This window comes from Garra rufa, chromosome 6 (assembly GCF_049309525.1).
Source record: "Garra rufa chromosome 6, GarRuf1.0, whole genome shotgun sequence".
Taxonomy (NCBI): Eukaryota; Metazoa; Chordata; class Actinopteri; order Cypriniformes; family Cyprinidae; genus Garra; species Garra rufa.
In genome coordinates, this window is record NC_133366.1 from 36,008,264 (window position 1) to 36,019,660 (window position 11,397).

The window sequence follows — 11,397 nt, forward strand, 5'->3', positions numbered from 1 at the left end:
CCCCACACTTTCACAAAGTGTGTGGATGCTGCTCTGGCTCCTCTGCGACTCCAGGGCATCCGCATACTCAACTACATAGACGACTGGCTCATCCTAGCCAGCTCAGAGCAGTTAGCGGTTCAACATCGAGGTGTCGTTCTCGCTCATATGAAAGATCTAGGGTTGAGACTCAACGCCAAGAAAAGTGTACTTTCTCCATTACAGAGGACCACTTACTTAGGCGTGGTGTGGGATTCGACCACGATGCAGGCACGAATGTCTCCTGCTCGGATCGAGTCGATCCTTACTGCAGTAAATGCGGTCAAGCTAGGCCAGTCACTCACTGTCAAACAGTTCCAAGTACTGTTAGGTCTTATGGCAGTCGCACCCAACGTGATACCTTTTGGACTGCTGCACATGAGACCACTACAGTGGTGGCTCAAAACCAGGGGGTTCTCCCCGAGGGGAAACCCGCTCTGCAAGATCAAGGTCACACGGCGCTGCCTACGTACCTTGGCTATGTGGAAGAAACACCTGGTTCCTCTCTCAGGGTCCAGTTCTGGGAGCTCCTTGTCGCCGCGTCACGCTAGCGACGGACACATCCCTCACTGGTTGGGGAGCGGTCATGAGTGGCCGCTCAGCCACTGAGAGCAGTCCAGTATCTCTGGACGTGGGAGCAGACGTCCTGCTGAGGCAGGGGCCGAGGCCCGGGGAATACATGCTTCACCCAGAAGGTACAAGAAGCAGATCTGGAGAGTGTTTGTCCAGGTTCAGTGGACCTCTTTGCGACTCAAAAGATATCGCAATGTCCCCTCTGGTACTCTCTAATGCCTCCAGTTCCTAAAACAGGACTGGACGCTATGGTACAGATGTGGCCGAGGCCTCATCTGTACGCCCTTTCCCCGATCGCTCTGCTCCCGGGAGTTCTGGAACAAGTGTGACCCCCGAGGGGGCACACCTCATAGAGGCCGGTCTCTCAATCAAGGTTGCCGAGACCATCCCTCACTCCAGAGCTCCCCGTATGAGGAAACCCTATGACCTTAAAGGAAGTGGTCGACTGCACGGTGTAACCCACACCAGTTTGACCCAGTTTACTGCCCGCTCGGTACAGTACTGGAGTCTCTGCAGTCTCACCGTCCGCAGGACTAACCCACTCCACCTGATGCAGAACCGGTTAGTGGGCAAAATCCCCTGGTCACACGTTTCCTCCACGGTCGGGAGATCGAGGCTTCATCAGGAAGTAATGAAGCATGGAGAATTCTAAGCATAAAGACTCAGAAGATAGATATCGCAAGGTTCTCTCTGTTCTCCTTAGTGCCTCCAGGTCCGCTCGGACTGAACGCCATAGCACAGACGTGGCCGAGGCTGCGTCCATACGCATTCTCCCGATCGCTGTGCACCCTGGAGCCCTGGAAAGAGCATGCCGGCATCGACTCGGCTAGTCCGACCATGGTCTCGGACCTCCCCTCTCAGGCTGGGGGCGCGGTTCGCTACCCCCACATGGAGAGGTGGAAAGTTATGGCCCCTGGGGGGGCGCAACTCATAGACTCGGGTCTCTCAACCGAGGTTGTTGAGACCCTGCTCCTATCCAGAGCTCCTTCTACGAGGAAACCTTAAGTGGAACTTGTTTGCTTCATGGTGTCACGAACACCATCCAGACCCAGACTACTGCCCTTTGGTACAGTACTAGAGTCCCCGCAAACTTACCTGTCCACAAAACCAGCTCACTCCACCCTGAGGGTGTTCGTGGCGGCTTATTGGCCTACCACGCCCCTCGTGGAGGCTTGTCGATATGGTTTCCTTGGTGGTGCACTCAGGTTGAGACCCCGAGGGGTCTCAAGCCTCTATTACCTCCATCCTTGGAGTGCGACCCATGGGAAGTATATCTGTCCAGTGTGAGCACTGGGCATATACGGCCACAAATAAAGCATGTGGCACGATCAGAGCTATCAGTAGATGGAGCACGGATGCCATTCCTACTACTTCTAAGCCCTCTGGTCTCCCAGCTCCATGGGGAGCCAAGACTTGCTCTTCCTGAGGCTGTCTGCCTCTAGAAAGCTCTGACGGCAGGTGTCCCCATTCAGGACATCTGCAATGCTGCGGGTTGGTCCTCGCCCCTGACGTTTGTCAGGTTCTATGGTATTGACCTAAAAGCCACCAAGCGTAAGAGCTGATGGATCGAGCGTTGCCAGGCTTCCTCTCATTTGGAGAGTACTCTATGAAGCCTCCGTTCTCCAGAAGCTCCGCTCACGAAAGAAATCAGCCATCTCCCTAGCCAGGAGGAGACTTCTCAAGGCGCATTCTTTTAGTTAAAAGAAGAGAAGTCGTTACTCGCCACACCCTCCTCGTGTGCCTGAGGGCCGAGGAGTGGTTCCGGATCCTCGTGGGCCCGAGGGCCGAGGATCACACTACTCTGCTAGTCCCCCCTGTGCTGGCCAATTCCAGACAAGGGACTGCTATTCCCCGTGGGCCTGAGGGCCGGGGATCATGTCACCTTTTGTCCGTAGAAAACTAGACAAAGGTTCTTTCTCTCAAGCCCTGGTAGGTCCACCAGGCCGAGCTCATTCAGTCCCTCTTGCTCTGGCGTATCCCCAGACAAAGGACTAAGACTCCTCGAGTGCCTGAGGGCCGAGGAGTACCTCTCTCTACGGTTTACGACTCAGCAAGGCTAAGATAAGTATAGTTCGGTCCCTCTTGTTCTGGCCTTCTCCAGACAACGGACTAAGACTCCTCGCGTGCCCGAGGGCCGAGGAGTGCCCCTTGCACTAACTACGTAAGCCAAGTAGAAGGTCTGCTCTTATCCTCGTGTGCTCGAGAGCCGAGGATCATACAACCCTCTTGTCCGCGGAATGCTAGACAATGGTCCATTTCCCTCGCGTTCTGGCAAATTTCCCAGACCGGGTGTAATTCGGTCCCTCTGGTTTCTGGCTTTCTCCAGACCACGGACTAAGACTCCTCGTCTGCCTTCAAATAAGGCCGAGGAGTGCCTCATGCACTGGCTGGCTACCAGGCAGAGGCCCATACTGTCCTCCCCGTGTGCCCGAGGGCCGGGGATTGCAGTGCCCTGTTGTCCGCATAAGGCTAGACAAAGGCTTATCTTCTCGCGTCCTGGCGGAGCACCAGGCCGAGCCCTTGAGTCCCTCTTGTTCTGGCAGAACCCCAGACAAAGGACTACCCTCTCCTCGTGAGCCCGAGGGCCGAGGAGTACCTCTCGCTCTGGCTGGCGACCAGACAGAGGCGGACCACCTGGCTGAGGTCCTTTTCTCCCTCTGCACCTATCAATGTCAAGCAAAGGTTGAGAACCCTATCCTCGTGAGCCTGAGGGCCGAGGATCTTATCACCCTCTTGTCCGTAGAATACTAGACAATGGTTTATCTTCCTCGCGTTCTGGCAAATCCACCAGACCGAGTGTAATTCGGTCCCTCTGGTTTCTGGCTTTTTCCAGACCAAGGACTAAGACTCCTCGTCTGCCCAAGGGCCGAGGAGTGCCTCCTGCACTGGCTGGCTACCAGGCAGAGGCCCATACTGTCCTCCCCGTGTGCCCGAGGGCCGGGGATCGCAGTGCCCTCTTGTCCGCACAAGGCTGACAAAGGCTTATCTCTCGCGTCCTGGCGGAGCACCAGGCCGAGCTCTTGGGTCCCTCTTGCTCTGGCAGAACCCTAGACAAAGGACTACCCTTTCCTCGTGAGCCCGAGGGCCGAGGAATACTCTTGAGGTCGATCATACCATCCTCGTGGGTCCGAGGACCGAGGACCACTTCCCACCTGTCCGTACAGACAGTGGTTATTGCAGTCCCTCTTGTGCTGGCTGTTCCCAGACAACGGACTAAGACTCTGCGTGTGCCTGAGGGCCGCCGAGTACCTCTCGTTCTGGCTGGCGACCAGACGGAGGAAGACCTCCATTCCTCGTGTGCCTGCGGGCCGAGGAGCACTCTTGGGGTCGAGTGCACTGTCCTCGTGGGTCTGCGGACCGAGGGCTTCCTACACCATCTGTCCGTCGAGTGCTAGACAGTGGTCATTCGGTCCCTCTTGTTCTGGCCAACTCCCAGACAAAGGACTAAGACTCTGCGTGTGCCTGAGGGCCGTCGAGTACCTCTCGCTCTGGCTGGCAACCAGACAGAGGTAGAACCCCATTCCCCGTGTGCCTGTGGGCCGGGGAGCACTCTCGAGGTCGGGTGCTGTGTCCTCTTGGACCGAGGACTACCGTATACCATCTGTCCGCCGAGTGCTAGACAGTGGTCATTCGGTCCCTCTTGTTCTGGCTAACCCCCAGACAAAGGACTAAGACTCTGCGTGTGCCTGAGGGCCGCAGAGTGCCTCTCGTTCTGGCTGGCGACCAGACAGAGGAAGACTACCATTCCTCGTGTGCCCGAGGGCCGAGGATTACAGGGCCTTCTTGTCCGCGGAATGCTAGACAAGGGCTCCTTTTCTTTCCACCCTGGTCAAGCAGACACAGCGCAGGGTCCTGGAAATTATGGGGGCGTTGGTAGTCTCGTTCCCCATAGCGTTTCTAGACACGGCTCGAGTTCCCGGAAGGGAACGTCTCGGGTTACGTATGTAACCTTAGTTCCCTGAGGGAACGAGACGCCGCGTCTCGGACCATAATTCCCGCCCCTGCGGCGCTCGCTTCATTCCTTAGAGCTGCCGCGGGCTTCAAACGCACGTGCTTTATACTTCCTGGTCGATGACGTCACCGCGCCTGTGACGTCACTCCCGTCATTTCATTGGTTGTAGACATGATTCAGAGTGCGGCCCGCCAATGGCGTTCCCCATAGCGTTTCTAGACGCGGCGTCTCGTTCCCTCAGGGAACTAAGGTTACATACGTAACCCGAGACGTTTTTTATGTACCCTTGTATTGTAAGGAAGTAGACGTCTGTCTTCAAATTGCGAGTCGGCATCACTTCATTCTGAATGGAGGCGGGGTAAAATTATAAGGTGTTTGACTGGCAATTTGAGGATCCAATGGCGTTACAAGGTTTAGTCACAAGCTCTTTTGAATGCATTTTATTGGTTAAATAAATGTGAAACCTACAACAATGAACAATAGCATTGATTTAAAATAATACCAAAATATTATAGAGATAGGAAGTTTTCCACAGCACACCCGACAACCTGTGGTTGGAAAACACTGGTCAAAATTATGTTATTTTTACATTATTTCAGTCCCTGGGTTAAGGCAATTCTGATGATATCTCATTTGTCATTTTCCACAAATGTGCCTGTCTTCCATATTGAAGTAAATGAAAAAAAGTTTTTTCGCTACTTCTCCTACAAATTTTGTCCAATTTTGTCCAAAATCAAATAAAATGATCTTTGAACTGAGCCGTGTCAGAAGAGAAGAAATTGTTGAATATTGACTATTTTATGGATATCCTTACTACCTTTCTGGGCCTTGAATCTGGTAGTTGTGTTGCTGTCTATGGAGGGTCAAAAAGCTCTCAGATTTCATCAAAAATATCTTAATTTGTGTTCCAAAGACAAACAAAGGTCTTACTGGTTTGGAACGACATGAGGGTGAGTAATTAATGACAGAATTTTCATTTTTGGCTGAACCAACCCTTTAAATGTACCTTTACTTACATCACAACGCATGCACTCAATCTGTCAGTCATTGTTCCATCCTCTTGTTCATTCACACGTCATAATGTCTTCATAATAAAGAGCCACATTGCCCATTAGAAGAAGGTGCCCACTTAGTGTATGACTCAAATTCCGACATCATGTCATGCTTTGTCTGTAATGCCCTCAGAAGGACAGGTTATACATCACAGACATCCAGCATAAGCTTACGGAAACGACTCTCTCAGTGGAAATGTTTACTGAGTGCATCACTGACAATAAGTGCTTTAGATCCCTCAGTGGAGACATCACACTTTGATATGGAAAGTCTCATCACTTCATCCTTCATCTTTACTCTGGGCTCACACCCTCACTACTGAATCGCATTAGCATTGTAATGCACCCAGTGCCTAAATACGTGAAGGGAAAATGTTTTGCATAGCTCTGCTTTTAGTAGCACAGTCTAATTTAGCTGATCCCCGTGTAGTGTGAATAAAGCATTCTGGACATTCAGCAGGCTTGCTTTTCACTCATTCTCATCATCACGTTGCCATTTTCTCCTCCATTTACCTTGCTTTCTTGTGTTCAAATTTTCCTTCTTTCTCTCATTTTCTTTCTCTGTTACCTCTAACCTCTCTTTTCTTTCATTTATTAACCTTCAATCTCTCCTTTTTTCTCTTTTTATTGTGTGCCCTTTCTTTCTTAGGTGGAGGATGATTGGAAGTATGTTGCCATGGTGATTGACCGCATCTTCCTTTGGGTCTTTGTGCTGGTGTGTGTGCTGGGAACTATAGGCCTCTTCCTGCAACCTCTGATTGGCTTCTTCTCGTAATTAACTATGCCAGCTTGCCTGTTCCAACCAATAATTATCTGAGTCACTGACATGCTCCATATTTAATTAGTAACACAAGTGTTCCGTCACTACAACAAGACTCTCCTAAACTATATGGTGTTCTCGCACAGCAAATAAATAATCAGGTGTTCTGTTTTTCTCTCTGCCACTCACCAATTGGACTTAAAGACTGCTTTTTGCCTTTTTAACAATCAGCCACTCCAAGTGAACTTTCTTCTAATCACCATCTATCCAGAAGCACTGAAATGTCCATAAGAAGACTAATCAGACTGATTGGTGTTCTGTGTCCACTACTCAAAATTACATTCCACTTGCAATATCTGATTAGACACACGACACGTGGCATTTTGTACCAAACAACATGGCCATTTTCTCTCACCTACTTGACAGTCACTCAGGAAAATCTGTAAAAGACAGTAATGGTGTGTTTCTTGCCAATTGCAAATCCAGTTTAAACACAAAGAAATTTGTTGTGTAGATTAGTTCACCAAAATCTTCAAGGATAAACAGTGAGCCGTGTGATTATGGGATGAATTAGTCAAGAATATGGGTGATCTATAAATAACTTTGATTTGTAACGTGGCTGCACTCCAGATAAAAATGGCTAATCAGGTCCCATTTATGCCAAATAATTTGTGTTCAGAATGAGATTAATTAATCTGTTTTTTTCCTCAGTGTGTCTCATCCCTAGGATACTGCATGTTTTTTTTTTTTTTTTTTTTTAAGCAGATGCATTGACCATGATATCTAAATCCTTAACTGTTTTTAGTAGTGTGCAGACTATTAAAATGACTGCTTCCCCTCCCTCTCTTACACTCATGCTCTCTCTCTCTCTCTCTTGCTCTATCAGACGTAATCCCTCTTTAATATCACCATTTCCATTTTTTCTCCACTTCCACTTGTCAGCTTCTGACACTTTTGTAAAATGTTTTTTTTTTTTTTTTTTAAACGGATGTCTTTCAAATAAAAAGGAGTTCTGTTTTGTTGTACACACTAGCATCTCTGTCTTACTGGCTCTGTGTTAAACTCAGCAAGGGATGAGTGTATTTATATGGTGTGTGTGTCTGGAAAATGTAGCACATGTCTGTGAAACGCACATGCTTATCTTGACTTGGCTGCTATGGCAGAGGTTGGAAGTGCCTCTGGTTTTAGTAGCAGCTTTTTATAATCATTTCCAAAGTGTAAAAGCGGTTTCAGAACTATCTGACTTAATTCTAGCACAGCTGTAATCCTTCGCCACTGTTTATGGTGTGTGGAAATGACATTTTTTTGCACTTTAAATGCAATATAGTCCAGTGATTTAGCAGATCAGTCTACCAAGATGAATTATGTGCTATATACAGTGCCTTGCGAAGGTATTCACACCCCTTCATTTTTTTCACATGTTGTTATATTGCAGCCTTATGTTAAACTGCTTTAAATTACTTTTTTCCACATCTAACACTTTTTTCCAATCTACACTCCATACACCATAATGACAAAGCACAAAACAGGTTTGTAACAACTTAGATTTATTAGAAATAAAAAAAAACTAAAATGATTCCATTGCATAAGTATTCATACCCTTTTCTGGGACACTTGAAATTTAGCTTGGGTTGAAAACTTTTGCAAGGCACTGTATACTACAAAAATAAAAGGTTTCAATATGATTTTAGAGCAGTTCATAAGCTCTAAAAAAATTATAATATAGATTAATCTTGCTGCAATTCATTTATAATTCCGTTTTTAAATTACTGCATGAGAATGATTTTTTTAAAATGGTAAACGGTTAATTGAGGGCATTCAAAGTTCCTACACTGCCATTATTTGAGAAGAGATTATTTGAGAGAGAGAAAAAACTCAAATGTATTAGGGTAGAAACTGTCTAGGGTAGACTGTGCTGTGTCTGCATTGGTTTATATTCAGGAATGTCTGTTTTCTTCTTTATACCAGCAGAATGTCTTGGATCAATAGCATCTTAAGCATACAGACTGCAGTATCATCTTTAATATGTGCCAACATTTGGCTGTGGCTCTAAAGGCTCATGTAATGCATTAATTCCGAAGAAAAATTCTTCTGTACACATTCAGATTGATGTAAGGAAAAAAGCTAATTACCAACATTTGGCTGGAATTAGCATAAAACTAAAGAGGCCGCTTTCTTTAATCTGCAATTTTGCACACAACTGCTTATTACTGATATAATAGCTTCAGGCAGCAGACACTTTATGGTAGGTTTTGTGAAAATCACAGAATAATGCTGGAAATGAGTTTGTTTGTTTCTTTGAGCATTAGAGGACTATCAAGGGGAAAATGCACCATTTCTGCCCTAGTCTATGTGAATGGAAAATCATAATGTACAGTGGAGGTCAAAAATTTACATACACCTTGCAGAATTTGATAAATGTTAATTATTTTATCAAAATAGGAGGCATCATACAAAATGTATGTTATCTTTTTATTAAGTACTGACCTGAATAAGATATTTCACATAAAAGATGTTTATATATAGTCCACAAAATAATAAAATAAAGAAAATAATAGTTGAATTTATGAAAAACGACCTGATTTAAAAGTTTACATATGCCTGATTCTTAATACTGTGTTGTTCCCTAAACGATCCAAAGTGGATTTCTCAAAGTGATAGTTGTTCATAAGTCCCTTAAAGTCCCACAAATTCTTTGGTTTCAACTTTTCACACTGAGGACAACTAAGGGACTCATGTGGAACTATTACAGAAGGTTCAGAAGGAAACACAATGCATTAAGAGCTGGGGGTGAAAACTTTTTGAATTTGAAGATCAGGCTAAATTTAACTTATTTTGTCGTCTGGGAAACATGTAAGCATCTGTAGCTTCTTAAGGCCAGTACTAAATGAAAAAAAAAAAAAATATATATATATAATATACATATAAATATGATATTTAGGCAAAATAAGAAAATGTAGGCATACACATCTTCATTCTGTTCAAATGTTTTCACCCTCTAGATCTTAATGCATTGTTTTTTACTTATGGAGCACCAGTGAGCGTTTTAACCTTCTGTAATAGCTGCATATAGTCCCTCAGTTGTCCTCAGTGTGAAAAGATGGATGTCAAAATCATACAGTCATTGTTGGAAGGGGTTCAAATGCAGAAAAATGCTGAAAACCCATAGAATTTGTGCAATACACAAAATCACACAGGGTAAAAAAGCTAATTTGTTGTCTCTCATAATACAGTCCAGTGGAATTTGGGACACAGATTATAGTCCAGGATCTGTGTATTTTCGTTGATCTTCATAAATGTATTCATTCATTCAGATGTCTTCTGATAAAACAGTGAAATAAAGGATCAGAGTTTTGTATCTGTGCATGTTTACTCAAGTGGATGAACATTAAGTTCATTTTCTTGATTGTTGTTTGAAAGAACTTTGCATAAAACTGCTAATCAAAACCTCTTTCTCTCTCACCCCCTTCCTTTCGGTGTTTTTATCTGATTCATTATACTGATTACTGTGCTGCGTATCCAAAATTAACATTTGTTTGTTCATTTGCATGTTTTTGCATTTGTATTACTCTCCCTTTGTCACTTTTTTCTGGTGATAACTGGATGTGTGTGGCTGTGGCATGAGAGCGCATAAGATCCACAAATAAATTGCACACATTTACCTTCCTGCAATCCTCTCTCTTAGAGGATACTACTTTTATATTGTTCTCTTATTTCACAGTGCTTAAATTATGAGGTCAGGCTTACCTCAAAATACCACATTTCTGTCCTCTCAGGATTAGTCGGTCAACATTGTGCTGTTGTCCTATTATTGTTACTCTTGTTATTATAGTTGTTTTTGAGCTCTTTGTTGTGGTGTGCCTTGGTCTCCGTGGTCCAGGCTATAGCCTCCTTGTCACTATATATGGAATCTGAAGCTTTTGTCACGGCAACAGCAGCCCATAATCCAATAGCAAAGCCTCCTTCTCCAGAGCGTATTGTGTATGTGTTCTAACACACACACCCGCTGATGTAACTGGGCTGAGCCAGCAGGAACTGCTGTTCCTGTAGTTCCTGTTCTTTTTGTGAGAGTGTTCTTGTAGCTCATGGTGCTAGCAATGCCAAGGTCATGGGTAAAACACATTCTTTGAATTTACTGTAAGTTGCTTTGGATAAAAGCATCTGTCAAATACCTGAATGTCAAGAAAAAATCCTGCAGTATTGACAGAAAAAGCAAATGGCAGAATAGTTCTGTAAAAATACGGTAAAGATATAAACAGGTTTACAAAACAACCTGTACATAATAATAATAATAAACATTTTTGATACGGTATATCCAACAGTCCCTTTCTGATTATCCTGCCAGGATGGCATCTAGCATTTCTTGTCTCTGCCATTTGTAAGCTCTTTTAGTAGCTGTGCTCTATTAAAAACTTAAAAGGCATCAGGGCTAAAGTGGAGAGAACAAAGACACGGATCTTTAGGAAGTTTTAATCGTCCACAGGCATCCTCCCATTCTTTTCTCCTCTTCTTATCGCTAGGAAAGAAGTGAAGACTTACATCGCTTCTCTTGTTGCCCTTCGACTGAAAATTACAACCAAAAGCCACACGTGTCATTGTATCTTTGAGTTGTGTTGCGGTAAAAATAGCAACAGGCAGTGCCAGTAGCTCACCAAATCCAGCCATTTTACATCATTGAATAATGCCCATTATGTAAAATAACCCCCATAATATAACAGATATGAAATCAACCCATAGCAGATCTATACAGGAGGAGCTGGGGAAGGTGGAGAGTTTCTGAAGCGCGCTGCAACTGATACAGCAAGCACCAGCCGAGTATTTGAATACTGAGCAGCAAGCTCATTGGCTGCTGATGGGAAAAGAAACCATTTATGTCAACGAAATGTGAAATATCACATTGGGAATTCTGGCAATTTCAGTTATCAATAGTTTACTGTGTAATTACAGGAAATGTAAGGTTTTATGCAGAATTCAGTAGAATTTGACACTCACTTAGCTGAGCTCTAGGGTTTACCCTGAACTTCAACCTGATGTTTTTAATT

The 11,397-nt window shown here is 45.0% G+C and overlaps 1 protein-coding gene across 1 annotated transcript in view; it reads left to right on the forward strand.

The window, feature by feature from the left end:
* chrna6 (cholinergic receptor, nicotinic, alpha 6) overlaps nt 1–7,292 on the forward strand; it is a 31,957-nt gene extending 24,665 nt beyond the window's left edge. Inside the window, exon 6 of the mRNA XM_073841743.1 lies at nt 6,245–7,292. Within this exon, the coding sequence (XP_073697844.1) occupies nt 6,245–6,370 (126 nt within the window). The 3' untranslated portion in view covers nt 6,371–7,292. The remainder of the gene's footprint in view (nt 1–6,244) is intronic.
* The last annotated feature ends 4,105 nt before the right edge of the window (nt 7,293–11,397 follow it).